The sequence below is a fragment of the Triturus cristatus genome, chromosome 4_2 (genome assembly GCF_964204655.1).
Source record: "Triturus cristatus chromosome 4_2, aTriCri1.1, whole genome shotgun sequence".
Taxonomy (NCBI): Eukaryota; Metazoa; Chordata; class Amphibia; order Caudata; family Salamandridae; genus Triturus; species Triturus cristatus.
The window spans coordinates 729,666,771-729,686,333 of NC_140586.1; the positions used below are offsets into that span (position 1 = coordinate 729,666,771).

Below are 19,563 nucleotides of genomic sequence, written 5' to 3' on the forward strand. Positions count from 1 at the left end.
AGCATTAGCTTGCCATTAGACCCTGAAAGACTTGTACCAGGAATACAGAGGGGCCTCCCAGTACATGGGATCATACATCCAACACTGGAATCGGTGTTGGGGTAGGATTCCAACATGTTTGATACCAAGCATGACCGGTTTCGGGGCAGCCTGTATATGGTTAGTCATATCGTAAATAACGTGATGTCCACTATATGTATAAACTGTCTGACCGCACTTACAAAGCCTGGAGAATCAACTCCGGGGTTTGTAGGGGTGTCCTGCTCATACAGGAGAACCCTCCCATTTGTAACCAATCACTCTGCCCTCAGGACTGAAGAGTCTGCCATGGGGTGACTTATAGGTTTAAAGGGTAGTGACCTCAGATATAAGGAAATTTATATCTGCTGTGAGAGGCACAAGGACCAACTCACACAGGCTGCAATGGCAGGCCTGTATGGACAGTTTAAGTGGACTCCCATGGGTGGCACAATACATGCTGCAGCCCAGGGAAAGCCCTGGGTTCCTCAGTACCATATACTAGGTGCTTAGAAGGGTACACCAGTAGCCAATTGGGAAGGTACCACAGTCAAATGTAGGGAGAAAGCATAGTTACTGGGGTCCTGATTAGCATGATCCAAGTCAGACTAGTCATAAAGCAAAATAACACCAGCAAAAAGTGGAGGTAACCAGGAAAGCAGATCCTACTTTATTACAACCCCCCCCCCCGCCCCCTAAACGAAAGGAAATAAGACTAACCGTGCCCAGTTGAGTCTTCATGTTTTAAGTGTAAATATCTGGAGAGTCCATCTGTGTTGGCATGGTTACGCCCAGGTCTATGTTCAACAGAAAAGTCCATCCCCTGTAGGGAAATGGGCCACCTGCAAAGCTTGGTATTTTCACCCCTCATCGGTTTAAGCAATAAGAGGGGCTTATGGTCCGTCTGAACAATGAAGTGAGTACAAAACAGGTATTGCCTCAACTTCTTCAAGGCCCAGATCACTGCAAAGGCCTCCCTCTCAATGGCTGACCAATGTTTCTCCCTGGGGGTCAACCTTCTGCTTATAAAAGCTACTGGTTTGTCCTGGCCTTCTGCATTAAGTTGTGATAGAACAGCTCCTTACCCCTATCTCAGAAGCTTCTGTCTGGACAACAAAGGTTTTGGAGTAATCAGGATTTTGCAGAATGGGAGCACAGCACATAGCCTGCTTCAAATCAGCTAACTGTCCACTGAACTTTCTAAGGCATTATTCTGGTGGTGATATCATTAAGTGGTGTCACCATGGATCCCTAGCCTTTAAGAAACCTCCTGTAGTACCCAGTCAGGCCCAAGAAAGCTCACACTTGCGTCCGGGTAGTGGGAGCAACCCAGTCCATTATGGTCTGGATTTTGCTCTGCAGTGGTTGAACTTGGCCTCCACCCACCAGGTGACCTAAGTACACAACCTTGCTCTGCCCTATCTGGCACTTTGAGGCCTGCCTACTGCAGGGCCTCAAGTACACTCCTGAGGTGGACCAGGTAATACTCCCAGGTGGAGCTAAAGACAACAATATCAGCCAGATATGTTGCACTTTAGGCTTCCAGCCCTGTTAGGACTTTGTTCACCAACCTTTGAAATGTGGCAGGTGCATTCTTTAAGCCAAAAGGCATTACAATAAATTGATGATGCTTACAAGGGGTTGAAAATGCTATTTTTGGCTTGGCATCCTCAGTGAGTTTGATTTGCCAATAGCCAGCAGTGAGGTCAAATGAACTGAGATACTTACCTGAGGCCAGAGTATCAATCAGTTAATCTGCCCTGGGAATTGGAGGGGCATCAGTCCTAGTGACTGCATTGAGGCCTCTGTAGTCTACCCAAAACCTTATCTCTCTTTTGCCATCCTGGGTGTTAGGTTTTGGCACAAGGACTACAGGACTAGCCCAAGGGCTATCCGAAGGGTCAATGACCTCCAACTTCAGCATCTTTTGGACCTCAGTCCTGATGCAATCTCTGGCATGGTCAGGTTGTCTATAGCTTTTACTCATGGCAGGCAGACTGTCACCTGTGTCCACTTCAGGGGTACACCAGGTGGTTTGACTTGGAGTCAGAGAAAACAAATGTGGTAACTGATTTAGGACTTTCCTCCAATCAGCTTACTGCTGGTCAGTGATGCCGCCTGCCGAAGCTACTCCATCAACTGTACCGTTAACAGGGTCCGGAGAGAGTAGATCCTGACTCAATTGTGGCCATGAGCAAGCTCATGTCAGCCCTGTCAACAAATGGATTTAGGCGGTTCACATGAAGTACCTTGTGGTGACTTCTAGGGTTACCTAGGTCAACCAAATAGGTGACTTCACCTTTTTGCTAAAGGATGGTGTGGGGGACACTCCACTCGTCCTGGAGAGCTGCTGGGGCCACAGGCTCTAACAGCCATACTTTCTGTCCTGGCTGGTAAACAGTCCGTACAGCCTTTTGGTCATGCCAAGCTTTCTGAAGCTCTTACTGGCCTCAAGGTTTTTGCTGGCCGCCTTCATGTACTCATGAACGCAGGACAAGGACATAGTCTACAATGTCCTGTTTAGGAGGTTTGAGAGGCTGTTCCCATCCCTCTTTAACCAAACACAAGGGACCCTTAACTGGATGTTCAAACAGAAGTTCAAATGGGCTGTAGCCCACCCCTTTCTGAGGAACCTCTCTGTAGACAAAGAGATGGCAGGGTAGTAAGCTATCCCATTTTTGCCTTAGCTGTTTTGGGAATCCCATTATCATACCCTTGAGGTTCTTGTTAAACCTTTTAACAAGCCAATTGAACTGTGAATGATAGGGCGTGGTAAACTTGTAGTTTACACCACATTCTTTCCTTATAGCAGTGATGTAGCTAGGTTTGTACCTCTGTCTGAGAAGACCTCCTTAGGAAACCCCACTCTGGAAAAGACTCCCAGAAGGGCCCTTGCAACTAAGGGAGCTGTAGTGGTACTAAGTGGAATAGCCTCTGTATACCTAGTGGCATGGTCCACCACCACTAGTATGTAACTGTGTCCAGATGCTGTTGGCGGGTTTAAGGGACCAACATTGCTTATTCCTACCCTCTCAAAGGTAACCCCAACTACTGGAAGGGATACTAAAGGGGTCTTTGTAGTGCCAGCCGACTTACCGCTGGCTTGGCAACTGACACAGGAGCGACAAAACTCATTGGTATCTTCAGACATATGTGGCCAGTGAAAGTGAGGGACAAGCCTGTCTCAAGTTTTGCTTTTCCCAAGGTATCCTGCCAGGGGAATGTCATGTGCTAGACATGGAAGAAAACCCCTGAACTTCTGAGGTATTGCCAACGTACTGGTGGCACCAGACTTTCTGTCTCTATTCTCAGAAAACAGAACCCCATTTTCCAAATCGATCCTATGGGACCCACTGGCATTCCCTGCCTCCTCAGCAGCAACTTGCTGTCTGATCTGTACAAGAGAGGGGCAGGGTTTCTGCTCCTAACTCAAGTCTGCTCTGGAAGGGCATCCTGCCCCCAAGAACCCTGTCTAGTCAGGCCCAAGTTCCTCTGGGACAGTTTCTTCACAGGGGCTGAGGTCATCCCCCTCAGGAGACTGACTCTCACTGGGAGTTTAGGAGGACAATAATTCCTTACCCTTCCTGCCCCTTCTGATAGAAGCCAACTGGTCAATTCTTTCAGAAATCAGAGATCCCTCAGTGCCTAAATGCTTGTCCTGAGTCTTGGTAACAGCAAATTCCCTGGCAGAGATTCCCATCATCTCTGCATGTGTACTGAACTCCACTTCAGACCAGGCCGAAGTTTCTAAATCATTGCCCAACAGACAGTCCACAGGTAGGTCTGAGGAAACCACAACTCTTTTAGGGCTAGTTACTCCTCCCCAGCTGAGATTCTCAACTGCCTGAGGGATGATCAGTCCTGACATTGCTTGCACTGGTCACTTGGTAAAGTTGACCAAGTGTGATTTGTTCAGGAGACACGTTTCTCTGTCAACATTGTGACACTGGCTCCTGTGTCTCTGTAAGCCTTAATAGTGTTGTCCATAAAATCAACCCCGTCTTGGGTGTATGCCTTCTGTGTTTCCCTAAACCCATTATTGCTCGGTGGTTAAACCGAACCCATCTATGAGGGGACTCTCTTCAAGACTGGGTAGTTGTCAGCATCTTCCTCTCTGACCTAGAAAAGTGTGCCTCTACCTTTGTTAGCAAAGGAGAGCCACGGGATAGCTGCCCACTGCCCTTGGGGGACCTTCTGAACTTTACAGGCCCTCTCCAAAGCAGTGATCCATTTATGGATATCATCCCCCTCCTGGTAAAGAGGGACTATCCTGCTCAGGTTCTTAGTATCAAAGGAAGTTTCCCTGTCTCTAGGTACAATAGTGCTGCCACCATGGGGCTCCAGTGTCTAATTCTTCCTATCCCTCTTGACATCCAGGGTCTCCTTAACAAGGGCCAACTGCTCTTACTTGAGCCTAAGCTTGGTTCTCCCAAGTTGGAGTAGGTGGTATTCTCTCGCTAAGGAGTCCTCCCTCTTGCTAGAAATGGAGGTCCCAATGGGTGTGTCTGAGGTATTGGAATGGACAGAGGAGGATCTAGACCCTGCTGTACTCTTTGCACCCTCCCAGGAGGAAGAAAGGGGGACCTGTCTATAGGGACTCCATCTGTACTATTGCCTGGGGGATCAGAGTTCACCAGTTTGGAGTCATCAGACTCTGCCTGGTCATGCTCAAAATTAAGGTCATAAGGGGGACCCCTCCTGACCCATCTTCTGGAGCTTCCAGACCCACTTTGCCCTGCCCTTCTGACGTATCAGGATTCTGGAGGTCATCCTTCAAAAGCATCTCTTAGAGTTGCTTAGTGTTAAGGTTTCTACCTGTCTTTATCCTTCTAGAGGCACCCAGGGTCCTTAGTTCCCGGAACTTAAGACCACTGTTTCTAGAGGGTTGGGCCCACTTGGTTCCCCAACAAGTAAAGACATAGTGACTAGGTGTAGTGTGGTGTTACACCCACCTATCCAGCATGCTGGGCACTAGCTCTTCATGTGGAGCTCGGTCTTCCTAGGGGCGAGGAAGGTAAGGGTTCCTTTTCTTTAAATAACCCTCACACACCCTAATAGTGTCATGCTTCATCATCTGGTTCACCCTGACTCCTAAGGATCAGGGTGGGCTCGAACATGTTCCAGGGAGCACTTAAAAGAAAAAACCAGGGGGCATAAAGATTAATAAACCTCCAACTTACTCCAAGGTATCCCTTTATTGTCAAATATATATGTAGGGTATTGAGGATATTATGGTCCCATGACCCTAGACTAACATGTTTCACCCATGCTTTCATCAGGGTGAATAGTCTCACCTCCCTGGTACGTCGGCTCAGCGAGCTGTCTAGTTCATACAGTCTAGATGCAAGTAACTAACTGCATCTGGGGGCACAGTGTATTCTTGCCCTTCTTGTTACCTTGTTTTTTCTTTGGTCCAACCTGTAGTTAAAAAAGGCCATATTAGTGACCGTATTCGTAGTATATTTTCTCAAATTATGAAAGTGTTGTATCAAATCCCAATGTGAGATTCTATATGGTGGCATGCATCACCCAGTGCATGTTCGCGTTATGGTAACATGTTTTTTTTTTGTTAACCATGCAGTAGACATTCAGAGGGTGCCTGAGATTGAACTTTTCTCATCATTCTTCCGCGGCAATACATACGTGGGGTGTCCACTAACTTAGCTAAAAACCCTTGGTGTATCACTCAAAAACCATATCAACTCAAACTTAATAGCTATCACAGTGTATCTGATAGAGACATCTAGCTGCAGATTCCTTAACTTAGAATATCCCCAGGCATCAGACTGGATCCGGAAAAAACTTAACAGCAGCACCTCTGCGCGCCGGGGGACGGCGCCACACGACCCCGCCCTGACGTCGTCCACGTACATGATGTCAGCCAGGTCATATAAGTCCATCCCGGTGCAGGGACGTCAGTTTACTTATTTTCCGTGTGCAACGCGGATCCGGAGTGTGTGGTTTCTCTGGCCTGTTTTCCGGCCTTGTTGATGCATCGTGTCAGGGAGCAGTGTGCGATGCCTTCGGGCTTTAAAATTTGTAATTCCTGTTTGCGACAGACATGCATCTTATTTGTATGTGGTGTCTGGGCGAGCACCATGACTCCACGGACTGCGAGGCGTGCCAACACCTGAAACCCAAGTCTCGGCGCAAGCGCTGTATGAAGCTTCTCTGGGCGCGGTTATCCAGGTCGGAGAAGTCTCCCCACCCGACTTCTTCCACAGCAGGTCCCTCCTGCCGTCGTTCGGCCTCTGGGGTCCGGGGCTGCCGTTCGCCACTTGGTAAGTCGAGGCGCTTGTCGCCAAGGTCTTCGACCTCCCCTTCTTCTTCTGTTGTCAGGAGCTCTGGTTCCCAGAACATTCCGGATGTGTGCTCCCAGCAGTCGCCCTACCCGCCCTTTCCGGGTGTGGGGGCGACTCTGGCCCAAATGGAGGCATATGCCGCAGCTTTGCAGGCCTCACTTGGGCCCTCTCCCGTCCCTGGGGCATTCTCGGGGCCTCCGTTTCTTGTGGGCTCTCCGAAGGACTCACCGGTGGGTTCGCCCTCGGTGCCAATTGAGCTACCCTACTGGGACGTCGGAGATGTGGCACCATTAGGGCGTGGCCCAGTTGGGTCCCCATCTTTAGTCCACGTAGAGTCGTTAGAGTGCGGCCTGCCGGGGTCCCCCTCTACGACCCACGGCGCCTCCGCCGCGCCGCATTGCCCCGCTGGGTTCCCTGCGGCGCTGCAAGTGGTTGCTAGTGCTCATAGCCCTGCTCTGAGCACATGCAAGGCTCTTGGTCAGACAGTCGCCTGTCCGGAGCCGGGGTCGGCGCCAGGGGCTCGCCTCCTCTGCTCCTCCTCCATTGCTTTCTCCGGGGTCGGAGCCTGTTCATATGCCCCGGGCCGGCAACCGCCTGTCCAGATCCGGGGTCGGCGCTGTACCGGCGTCAGAGGCTCACCTCCTCGGCTCCGCCCCCGCTCCTTTCCCCGGATTCGAGCCTAGCATGGATAAAGTGGAGTCAGCACCGAAAGCCTGCCTCGCCGGCTCAGTCATCTGCTCCCTCCTCGGAAAGGGAGCTTGTCATAATCTTGGCGCCATTGACGGAGCCGAGTCGGCGTCTAATGACGCGGGGTTGGGGCCCACTCGCGTCGCTTCGGTGCCGTGTTGGGGCCGAATTATGGACTCTTCTCCAGAGGCCTCGGGAGAGAGTTTGGCGCCGTCTTCTAGCCCACCATCACCGGACGTACTGTTGTCAGGCCTTTCTTCCGTGGTGTTACTTTTTCATTTCGCATCCTTTAGCTGCGCTCTGTGTTTTACATGGGCGGTGAGCCTTACGTCTTCTTTTCCTGTGGCAAGGGTGATTACCCTTTTATTGGCATGCCTTGGATGCGTTTTTCTTTGGGCTGCTAGTTGGTCCGTGTTCCACAGATTGCTGTGTCTGGTCCTCTGCTTGTGGTATTGAGCCGGTGGCTCAGCTCGGTAATGTCATACGGCTCGGAACTTTTGTTCACGGGTTTGTTTAGTTACTGCGCACTTTTGGCTTGACTTACTAAGATGTGTTCCCCGTTGTTTGGGGTATGCATACTTAGTGGGGTACTGGTATGCTATTATATAGCTTTGCTTATCTCACCTGGGCATGGAGATCCTATGGGCTCCATGCGTCGCTTGGTGATCCGTTGTACAACGTTCTAAATTTTCCCTGGTGCCATCTTCTTGCGCCATGGTCACCCTGCCTGTTGCCTGTTCCACCTCCTTGGGAGGTTTCTTACTCTCCTCTTCACAAACGGCTCCTACCTCCCCTTACTGTATTAGGTATGCTCCGGTATGGACATGTCCATGCTCCTGGCTTGTTCTGCCTCTACATATTTATATGTTTATACATTTATGTACATGTGCAGGTTGCTGTGGTTTCCTCTTCCTACATCACCACCTCTTTTCGGTGCTGCGATGTGTGGGGGAGCTTTTTACAGTTGTTGCAAGTTGCCCATAGGTTCCTCCTTGCTTCCGCTTACTGCGGTGACAAATGCTCCCTTTTTGGGTGTTCCACACCATACGTACCTTTTCTGGAGTGATTGGTCTTGGATTCTGAGGCTCTTTCCAACTGTTAACGCTACGCCTGCGGGACAGCTATTATTATGGTAGTGGTCCTTTGACTACTGCCTGTAAGCCTATATTGTGGATTGTTTCTCGCTTTGGCTTCATACTGCCCGGTCGGGCACGCTTAAGCTTTTTGTGTAAGTCACTTCGAGGCCTCTGTAGCTTTTTGCCTTCTGAGTGTTTCTACCTGCTTCAGTGGGTTTAACATGGATGTAATTTGCCCCTATTTCCTCATTTTGGGGATTGGGTGTGCACTTGGCGTGTTTCTTGTCCTGCAGCCTATTCCAATCGCCTTGCACAGGTTCTAGCTCTTGCTTGAGGACTTTTGGCACCTGCTTCTTCAGCCTTCCTTCTATGACTAGTCTTAGGCTCCGGTTGCATCTCTTCTGGTTCTTTTGAACCTCAGTCTGTGTCCTGATTGTGCACCATTAGTGGAAATAGCCTTCTTTCCTTGCTCTGGTATATGGCTCGGGCCTTTCTACCGGACCCTTTTTCATATGGGTATGGTGTAGCACCATTCTGGCTTTTTTAAGGATGTCTGCCATCACGTTATTTCTGCTCTTCCGAGCTGCTTGGGTTGCTGTCGGGCTGTTCTGCCACAGCCTCCCACCTTTATCCGTCACTCTGTTGCCGGATAGGATGCTTGGCGCTTTCTATTGTCCTGTCGCAGACCCACCTCCCATTTGGGGTATGGCTGTGGTATCTATTCGGAGTTAAGGAATCTGCGGCTAGATGTCTCTATCAGATGTACAAGTTACTTACGTTCGGTAATGATGTATCTGGTAGAGACGTTGTCTAGCCGCAGATTCCTTAACGCCCACCCAGCCTCCCCGTTCTGCGAGTGCTTTGCCAAGTGGGGTTCTCCGCTGGCCTCTCTGTTACAGTTGGCATTGGTTTTTTCTCTCCTAGGTGCTTACATTGGTGCGTCCCTTTAAAACTTGCCATAATACCAATGACTCCCTCTCAGGGGTTTCTGGCATAATTTTACCGTTGCCTCCCTCTCAAAGGTTTCTTATCTGTAGAATGAGGCGTTTTCAATTGTCCTTCACCTGGAGATTCCTGTTCCTTTTCTTTTTCTCCTGCTGTCTTCCTCCTTCTCTGTTGGCTCAGGGTTCTGGGCTCCTCTACGGTAGTCTTCTTTGGGGCTCTGTTCACCTCTGCTCCAGACCGCCGTTACTACAGGGTCAGTGCCAGACTTTTTCATTCCTGCGGTGGACTGTTGTTCTATCTGTGCTCCGTTCTTGCTGGACGGCACGGTTCTGCATGGTACAGACAGTCTATTTTTGTCTGTTATTCTACATGGTACTAAGTCTGCTTCTGTCTGTCGAGATGTTCTTCCCTTCTTACACTAGGGACGGGTCTTCGCTTAGCTTTCGAGGTTCTTTCTCACAGCTTTTTCACCTATATGTAGGTAGTGTCTAATTCTGTCTTTTACGATGGTGTCTGCATCATAACATAAAATTTGTATTTGTAAAGCGCACGTTCACCCAGAGGTCTCTTGGCGCTGAATAACAGATGTTCATTGTCACCCAACTCAATGGTACTCATTTTATCGACCACAGATGGATGAAAGGCTGAGTGGACCCGCCGGTATTTGAACCTGTGACCATGAGGTTGAACACAGGCCCCTGCAATGGATGTATTAGTCCACTGAGACACCAGACCCTCCTTATTTATTCATGGATATTCATCCGTCGCACACTGTTCCCATACTTTCACAGTTTTTTTGATTGGTGGCTCCGCGTTGTGTCGTGGAAAAGTTTCTCTGAAGAAAACTGACGTCAGCATGCCGTGAGGAACTTATGACCTCGCTGACATCACGTACGTGGACGACTTCAGGGCGGGGTCGTGTGGCTCCGTCCCCTGGCGCGCAGAGGTGCTGCTGCAAAGTTTTTCCGGATCCAGTCTGACGCCTGGGGATATTCTAAGTTAAGCAATATGCGGCTAGACAACGTCTCTACCAGATAAATCGTTACCAAAGGTAAGTAACTCGCACTTCAGTGATAAAAACATCCATCCATTATCAGTTGGAGAGCTGTGGTAGCCCTCGTGAGACACAGCCTGCCCCATGAGTGTGAAATCTCAATATAAATAGCGTTAAGTCATCATGCGATACACACTCATACGTATTGCATATTCTGAACTTGATCAAACTGGAGTATGCAACAGCCTCCAATCCCTTCTAGTTTGCCCCTTTACCACCATGGGCACCATCACTTCCCCCACTGTCAGTCTATAACATCGGACTGGTGGGTTTTGCAGATAGTCCGAAGGGGCTACTCCCTCCCCTTCAAGACTACCCCAACCCCGTGCCACTACCAGCTGACGGAGGATCATCTCTCTTGGGCAAGGGCCAAGTGAGCCATAGAGAGGTCTCCGGTGCTATAAGTAGGCTGTGGTTGTTATTCCTGCTACTTTCTGGTTCCCAAAAAGGACAAGGGCCTTTGACCTATCCTCAATCTCCGAACTCTCAACCTCTTCCTCAAAAAGGAGAAATTCAAAATGCTTACGTTAGCTCAGATCTAATCAGCCCTGGACCCACTAGACTGGATGGTAGCGTTGGACTTGCAAGGCGCTTATTTTCATATTCCCGTCCTGCCTGCCCACCGCCGCTATCTGTGGTTTACAGTAGGCCACATGCCTTTTCAGTTTACCATGCTTGCTTTTGGCCTTACCAGCGCCCCATGGGTGTTCACTAAGGTGATGGTGGTGATTGTGGCTCATCTGCGGAGGTCAGTGCTGAAGGCACATTCGCCCCAGGCTGTTGTCTCCCATCTCCAGACTACAACAAACCTTCTACACTCGCTGGGGTTCACTATCAATGTGTCAAAGTCACACCTGACTCCCTTTCAGAAGCTCCCTTTCATCGTAGCTGTTCTGGACACAGTGCAGTTTCGGTCTTATCCTCCCGAGCGGCGAGTCCTGGATATTCAGGCTATAATAATGATATTTCAGCCTCTATCCTGGGTTTCAGTGAGGCTGACTCTGGGGCTGTTTGGCCTCATGGCCTCCTGCATCCTGCTTATGACACATGCCAGATAGGACCTGAAGTTCCAGTGTTAGCAGCATCAGGGTAATCTCTCTCTTACCTGGTCCAGATCTTGGAGGGAAATGCAAACGATCTGCAGTGGTGGCTCACAAACCGCGATTGAGTCAGAGGCAGACCTCTCACCCTTCCCCAACCAAATCTCACAGTAGTGACAGATGAGTCATTTCTAGGATGAGCCAGCCATCTGGGAGAGGTTTAGATCAGATGACTCTGGCCTCCTGCGGAATCTGTACTCCACATCAACATGCTGGAACTCTGGGCGATCCGACTTGCATTAAAAGCCTTTCTACTCTCCATCAAAGGAATCCTGGTGCAAGTGTTCACAGAAAACACCACCACCATGTGGTTCTGCAACAAACAAGGCGGGGTGGGGTCGTAGACCTTTTTCCAGGAGGCTGAGTCTGTGGACGTGACTGGACGCCATGGCATTTCTCTGATGGTTTAACATCTGGCAGGTTCTCTGAATGTCAGAGCGGACGAACTCCGATGAAGATGCCTAGCGGATCACAAATGGTATCTCCATCTAGAGGTGGTGCAAGGTCTCTTTCACCAGTGGGTAGAGCCTTGGTTAGATCTGTTTGCCACCACGAAGAACGCACAATGTCAGCAGTTTTGTGCGCTGGAGTTTCCAAGGCGGCAGACGCTCAGAGACGCTTTTCATCTTGAGTGGAGCTCAGGCCTCCTGTATGCCTTTCCACCCATACCACTCCTGTCCAGAGTTTATTTAAAGATCTTGTAGAAAATCTTAGTGTCATCAGTTTACAGAATTTAATTTGTTTTCACGATTGTGAACTTGTAACTTGGTACGGTTCGGTGTTAGCAACTTGATAATTAGCTTTAAATGTTGTCTGGTTGGCTGCATTCACAGGTTATGGGTTTAGTATCTCAAGATAATATATCATATTTATGAATAGAGAGGATGGAAACTCGATAAGAGATCTTTCTTGAAAGGATTGGGACTGTAAGGGGTTTATAAATGGTCACTAAGGTGGCAGCTTAGGTGGTGTATACTATTACTTTGCATGCCAAGGCCTCAAATTAGGCTCCCAGAGTGTCAATTGCATCTTAGAGGAGAACGTCTCAGTGTCAAATTGTCGGCAAATGTGCTGGAAAGCATGTTTATTTGGAAGAAGTTGGTTTATTATTCAGCCTGACACATTGGCCAAAGATGTCCAAGAGGAGTGCATCACTCCTAACATTGGCATTCAGGTGTCAACCACTGTTCTTAGTTATGTCAACTTTGGTGAACAAATCCATCTGATGACTTGATTCAGCCTAGGATGTCAGGGATTGATCATTCATATCCACCACCTAGTGAGCTAGATCTTACTGCAGCTCACATGAAAATGCAACATAAGTGTGTTTGAATCATGTTTGTTTTCTGTTGAAAATAAAAGTAGTTTATCATAAATGGGTTTGAAGCAGAATTGGACATTGTTGTTAAAGCTCTGTATGTTGTTTAACTTTTAGAGGTTCATCTGCACAACTTCATACAAGTGTAACTTCTGTATTTCAGGTTCATTTGACAATTATGAGGTACAGACTTCGAGTTCTACTTCTGTATCTTATTTATCAATAATATGTACTTTAACTATGTTAAAAACGTGCTGGTTCAAGTGTTCTCATCTATCAGACAATGTGATTTGAAATTTTGTTATAGCTTTACTGTATGTAAATTGAAGTATTTTATACCAGACTAAATTAATTGTCTTTGTTGTATATTGTTTTAGGCACAGCATAACACAAGAATGCTGGCCTTGTATGCCGCTATTGACCCAAGGGTGAAGTATCTGGGATACACAATAAAGTTTTTTGCCAAGGTAAATTTGCAATTGAATAGTTGTATATCACAGAAAATATTGCATGCTTGAAGTGACCATGTGACCTGACAGATGGTTCCGCAGTGTTGGCCATTCTTAATTATAATAGATATAGGTTTGTTTGAATGGGTTTTTTTTGTGCGAAAAGAACACCATACTCTGCATTTTGCATCTGTCTGACACCCCATGTTGGTGTTTGCCCCGGCCAAAAAAATGACAAAAAGGATAGAAAGATTGAGAGGCAATTAAATTGAGGGGAAGGGAGCGATAATAACCATCATCTGAATCTACTTCCAAGCTTCCACATCAGAGTTGCAGGCTTAGGAGAAACATATGCCTCCATCTATGTGCCTTCTGTGATCTCTCTACAATCTCCTCACAAGGGCTTAAAGAAGGAAAGTGTCAGATCCAGTTATGATCTCTACTTCTGTGTGCCAATGAGGCATTTATTAAAGGCAACAGCATACTGTTTTCTTTAACACCGTCAAGAACTTTAGAGGTGAGAGGTTTGACATCAAGATCAATGTCTGTTGTTATCAACATCATTGCATGTATCACATCACAGTATTTGACTTGAGTGTGCTTAACATCAAGAAGTGCTCCAACTTAACACCAAAGATCAGAGTCAAGGTTTTTATTGTTGAAGCGCTCGAAGGTTATGACTTCATAGCAAAAAACATGTTACAAATCACCATCATCTGTTTCTCACTGACTATCAAGTCTTTGAAGCCATTCCTTAAGAGGCACTTATAGCTGGTACCAGCAGAAGAGATTATGGCTACAGAAGTCTGGTGCTCCAGACTACTACTTGTACTCCAAGAAAGAATAGCATTTCTCTGCTGAGCCAGTAATCGATGTAGAAATGCCTCATGGGGAGATTATGTCTGATGATGCACACCAATCTCATCAATAGCCACAGGTTGCCTTACCACAAGGTATTCAATATATGCTCAGCAATCAAGTCCATAGGAGATCCGGTTTCCCTACCTCTGCTGTACCTCAAGCAGTCCACCTGGCAAATCCTCTAGAATTGCCATCTCCACTCATTAAGCGAGTGCCTAAACCCCTTCAACATGCTCCATCAGTGTCAGTTGTCTCGCCTCAAAAACATTGTACCACATTACCAAGACATTAATCTCACTCAAGGTGCAGAGGCTGCTTGAGAACGAGAAGTGACACCAGACTGAAGAAGTTTGCAAACTCTACTTACAGATATAGGGCAAGAACACCAGTTGGAAGACTCTTTTTACAGTTCAAGAACAACCTGACATTGATGAGTCTTCTTTTGAAGGGCAACTATGGTCCTACTTCATCTTTGAAATCGCCTGCAAGATATTTAACCACTGGGGTGATTATATTCTTTGAAGCACTATGCAGAAGTGCTATGAAACTTACCATTCTTTATGAGACACTGCAGTCAACCTAATCGGTATTATTTATGAAGGTGCAACACAGAAACCCGTAGCGACCTTGTGTCTTATTGGTAACAGTGATTGGAACCCTTAATGGACATTTTCTCAGTTCAAATTACTTCCAAGACAGCTGCACAGAGATTGATTAAAAAATGCTGGTTCTGTTGTAGTAGCTGCGATCACGAAGAGATTTCTGAACATTCCTCCCACCAGCTCTTTTTCCCCTCTGTTGCACATGGTATTGCCCCCTCCCACCAGCCCTCCCTCCTTCCCTTCTTCTCCATTGTCCATGGTGTGAACCAGCCTCCCACCTGCCTGCCTTCGGTTTATCTGTGTTGTTGTCCACTCCCATTCACTCGCCCTCCTTCTATTGCCTGTGTTGTAAGCTCCCACCAAGCTGCCTTCCTTACGTTTGTGTTGTTGCTCCCTCCCACCTTGCCTTCCATTTTCCATGTTGCACTTAGTCTCTGACCCATCTTCCCTTACGTTGTTCTTGATGTTGCACCTTTCCTTCCCGCCCATTGCCTTTGTAACCCTTCCAGTTTTGCCTTCTGGCCTTTCTAGCAATAAAAAAAGCACTATGACGCAGCCAACACATGCCATAACGCTTTATATATATATATATATATATATATATATATATATATATATTCACTGAAAAAACCATGGGTTTCACACACGTTATAGTTAGGAATTAGCATTTAAAAAACCTTAGAAATTCAGTGAAAAAACCATAGGTTTCACACACGTTATAGTTAGGAATTAGCATTTAAAAAACCTTAGAAATTCAGTGAAAAAACCATAGGTTTCACACGTTATAGTTAGCTGGACATTTTACTCGTAAAAAACCAATGAAATTGCCCCGTTATAGTTAGTTCAGCTAACTATAACTCGCGCGCCCGCAATGCACTGCTGATGACGTCACATATTACATCACTCATGACATGGTCAGTGACATCACTCATGACATCACTGATGACATCTCAAATGACATCACTGAGGAATTTGCTAAATCAAAAGGCAAACGTTGTTTGAAAATTAATTGGGAATCATTACACAGTGTCCAGCCTTTTTCACATTTAAGATCAACTGTGTAATGTCCAGAAGTAACACTAGGTCCATCATGGAAAATTATTGCAACAGTTAAAAAAGTTTTTCCTGAAATTGATAATTGCTGTCCTGTAAACTTCTTTATTAAAGTATCCAATTTTGAACCATCAGCTCTACATCGTTGCATCATTAAAATTACATACTGTCCGTATTCCTTTAAAATTAATGTTGAAAACATGTCAGAATTACACTCACCACATTTCATGCTATGATTAGCATCTTTAACTAATTTTGCAAAAGTGACTGTTTTACTCTCTGGCAATGTCAAATAAATAAACCTTTCATTATCAACAATAGAGCCACATATATTATAACAATTATCACAACTATGTTCCCATTTATAAGAGAGACCAAAAAAAATGTCAATGGGAACTCCTTCTTCTTCCACTACCTGAAGAAAATACATCAAAAATTCATGTGCATCTTGCTGTTCATTTTGAGAAAACTGTGTTCGTCCTGAACATACATCTAAAAGTTTTCTAATGTCAGTAGCACTTTCTATTTGAGTTTTATCTTTACTCAGCTTTTGAAAAAGGAGACTCAGCTCTGAACAGAATCTTTTTCCCTGATTTACTATTATCTGCTCTTGCAAACTTTCCAGATAAAATGCAACATTCAGCACTACATTTGCGTAGCAGTTGACACCAGAGCTATTTTCAAAATGACATCCTACAACCTGTTCTTCATTTTCCTTTTTCTTTTTGCTTGCAATTACATCACTCCTTTTTTTTTCTCTTCTCTACATCTTCACTACAGATATTCTCATTTTTTCTTTTACGAGAAACTACACGTTTCTCCAACACAGGATACTGACCTAAATGAGGAGCATAGCTTCTTCTTAATCTATTATACTCTTTTACACAGTTTGTATCAGCACTAACTTTTGACTCATCAAAGTCTATCATGAATAAACCTGATAATGTTTTGACTCGTGACAAAGCAACATATGCCATACCTTCTTTGAACACAGTTGAACCAATGTTCACAAATGCACAATCTACAGTCAATCCTTGAGACTTGTGAATAGTTACAGCATATGCTAGAGAAAACGGAAACTGCTTCCTACGTACATATAAGTCTTTCACAAGCATAAAACGAACTGTACAACGACAAATATCTTTAACTTCATCTATCTGATCAAATTTTATTTTTAAACATTCAACTCCTTCTTTTTTCTGGTAATTAATAAAACCCACAACTCTTCCCATCGCTCCATTTACTAAACCTTTCTCAACATCCAAATTTCTCCTTAAAAACACTCTACAGTTCATGCAAACATATAGATTTTTTTCTAATCCAGCTGTTTTGGAGATGTTCTTCTCTAGTGAGTCCAATTTATTTTTCAGTTTGCCTGTTACTGTGACAGTAATTCTTCCATCCTCAATTTTGTCCACTGCTTCCAATTTCCTGATCTCTTCCTTTTCCAATTTCAAAAGCTCCTCATTGAATATTGAGCATTCACGTAGAGTTGGCATTAAGCAGATGACACTTTTGTTTTCTGCAATGTTCTTGTATATCTTCTCTGCAACTATTTCTTCCTTTGGAAATAAATTATGTAGCAGCCGACTCTGTAATGCTTTTTTGCCAACTTCTGTCAGTAGTCCAATCCTGATATCTTTCAGAATACTTCCATATTCTTCATCGTTTGCTTGCCTCATATTAGTAGTAAGTTCCTTGTACTCAAAGAAGGACCAAATATTTGTATTTCCGATGCTTCCCAATGACTTCTTCGTGTCTTCATGTGTCACAGTATTAAACACTGGTTGTCCTTTAACTGGAGTAAGTTGCAAAAGATCTCCAAAAACTATGACGTGTTTTCCACCAAATAACATGTCATAGTCTGTCTTCAAAATTTGCTGCATTCTTAAATGCACAAAGGCAAGCATTAGGTTTGATACCATGCTCACCTCATCAATAATGAGAACTTGCATCTTCTTCAATACTCTTGAAACTTCCAAGGATGCTTCTCCAGTTAGCTTGTTGAATTGCATTTTGTTCTCATGCTCCACTGGTAACATTAGCAAACGATGTAAGGTGATTCCTTTTATGTTATATGCTGCTAACCCAGTTGGAGCAGTAACCACACAAGACAAAGTAGAATCCGTTTTTTGCTGTAGGTAGCTTCTGATGACTTTTATTAGGAAACTTTTTCCAGTTCCAGCTTCTCCGCTTACATACATCCTGATTGGATGAAATGATGTGCATGAGCACTCTTTTTTTACATGTAGAAATCCGTGATCAATTTTGTTTTTGATCTCTTCATAAATTTGTTGCTGCTCTTGATTCAGTTGTCTTTCCAAATTTTCTAAGTCTATAAATTCTTCTTGAGCTTGATTCATAGCCGTTTCCACTTCATTCATGGCTATTGATGCTTCATTTTCAATGATTGGTTGTCCTAGGGGATCTTGACTGTGTGTTCCTGAACTTTGGCTGTCCTGAGAACTGTCTCTAGCTATTTCTGCTGCAATTGTAGTTTCCTGTTCAATTTCTTCATTTAACATTTGCAGATAAGTTGTGAATGTATTGCATTGTATGCTGTCTTTGCAAGCATTAAATGAATCTTCATAGCTTTGAAATTCTCCCAGTAGTTCATCCTCTGTACGCCATGGTTTAAACAACTGTAAAAGAGCCAAGTAGTAAAATTCTTTCTTGTCAGTAGTGTCGCAACTCAGCTTCCGGTGATTTATCAAACTTCCTTTTGTTTGCTTCACCAAACATCCTTCTTCACCAACGACTTTATATTTTCCATTATTGATGTCTTCTGCGGCTTTCCTTGAATAAATGTAGTTCTGCAGCACTTCATAGAGACACATGTTCTCCAGATGTTGACTTCTCTTGGGATAATATGTGTCCAACATGTTTGTTTTCAATATATCTGTACTTTCTGGGTCATTCTCGACCAAATATTCAATTTCTCCTACAGATTTCAGTACCCGATTTCTCATTGCTGCAAGGCCTAAACTTGCCCAAATTATTCTTCTTGACTTCGAGTAGAGACTTGCAGAAGATAACCTATCTGAACATTCGTAGGATCCAATTTCTCGATGCGATAACATCTTCAAACTGAAACTGTACAGCTTCTTACTGACAGTCTTCTCGTGAGAAATCTCTTCCCACATTTCCTTCAATTCTGTTTTTTCTGATTTCGTAATGTAAGACGTTACATATCGTGCAACAGCAATGGAATTGTCAGCTACATACTGTATATCCATGTTAGCATTCCACATGGATAAAATGACTGGGTTGTAGTCATTTATATTTTTTGATTCTTCTTTTCTTTTAAGGTTGTAGGTATTCTTAGGTGATTTTCTTGTGATAGTATGTCTCACAGCTGACATAAAACTGTTTACTCTTCCATTTGAAAGAACAGGTCTAGGAAATCCAAATCGACATTTAGTGTAGTATTTTTCTTTGCTCTTGTATTTCCGTCGACAGTATTTTCCACACCGATGACTTTGGAAACGTAAAACTTGCTCCTTTAACTTGTTCTCTTCTGTGCTTTTTGGTATAGCACATGTTGCATATTCTTGAATGTAAGATAACACTGCTTCATCAGCATCTGTTCCAAACTTTGGGGCATCCTTGATCCACAACAGCATATGAATATGAGGAGCACCTCTTGCCTGGTACTCTTTTCTCCAAAAGAAATCCACTACTTCTCCAAGGGGTGGATTTTTTTTATTGCAGATGAAGGACATCATAGCCTCAAATCTATGATTGAAATATCTGCAAACATTAACCGGATCCAATGAGCACAGTTCTCCTGCTGTCTTGTATTCGATGTTTTTAATGTTTGAATTGGCCTCTCGTAGAAAATCCAGTAAATCATCCCAAGTGTACTCGGCACAGCTTAGGGTAAGGAACCATGTTGGTGTTCCTAAATTCCGTAACATGCATTTTAGTTCACCATGGCGTCGGTACCAATATTCATTTGTCCCACGCTGACAAGCCATCAGATTAATCAGTTGTGTTTCCAAATGATCATCTCGGTGCTGCACTTTCTCCATAAAATCCTTAGCAGACACATTTTGTAAATGTACGCCACTTTTTAAAATGTGATTTACTGCATAAGAC

At 45.0% G+C, this 19,563-nt stretch overlaps 1 protein-coding gene across 2 annotated transcripts in view; it reads left to right on the plus strand.

Annotated features, from left to right (window-relative positions):
- The window catches only part of TUT4 (terminal uridylyl transferase 4), a 1,269,543-nt gene that overhangs the window by 705,817 nt on the left and 544,163 nt on the right, over positions 1-19,563 (plus strand). For both annotated transcript variants that reach the window (XM_085602613.1, XM_085602614.1), the window contains exon 20: positions 12,878-12,967. In XM_085602613.1, the coding sequence (XP_085458739.1) occupies positions 12,878-12,967 (90 nt within the window). The remainder of the gene's footprint in view (positions 1-12,877; positions 12,968-19,563) is intronic.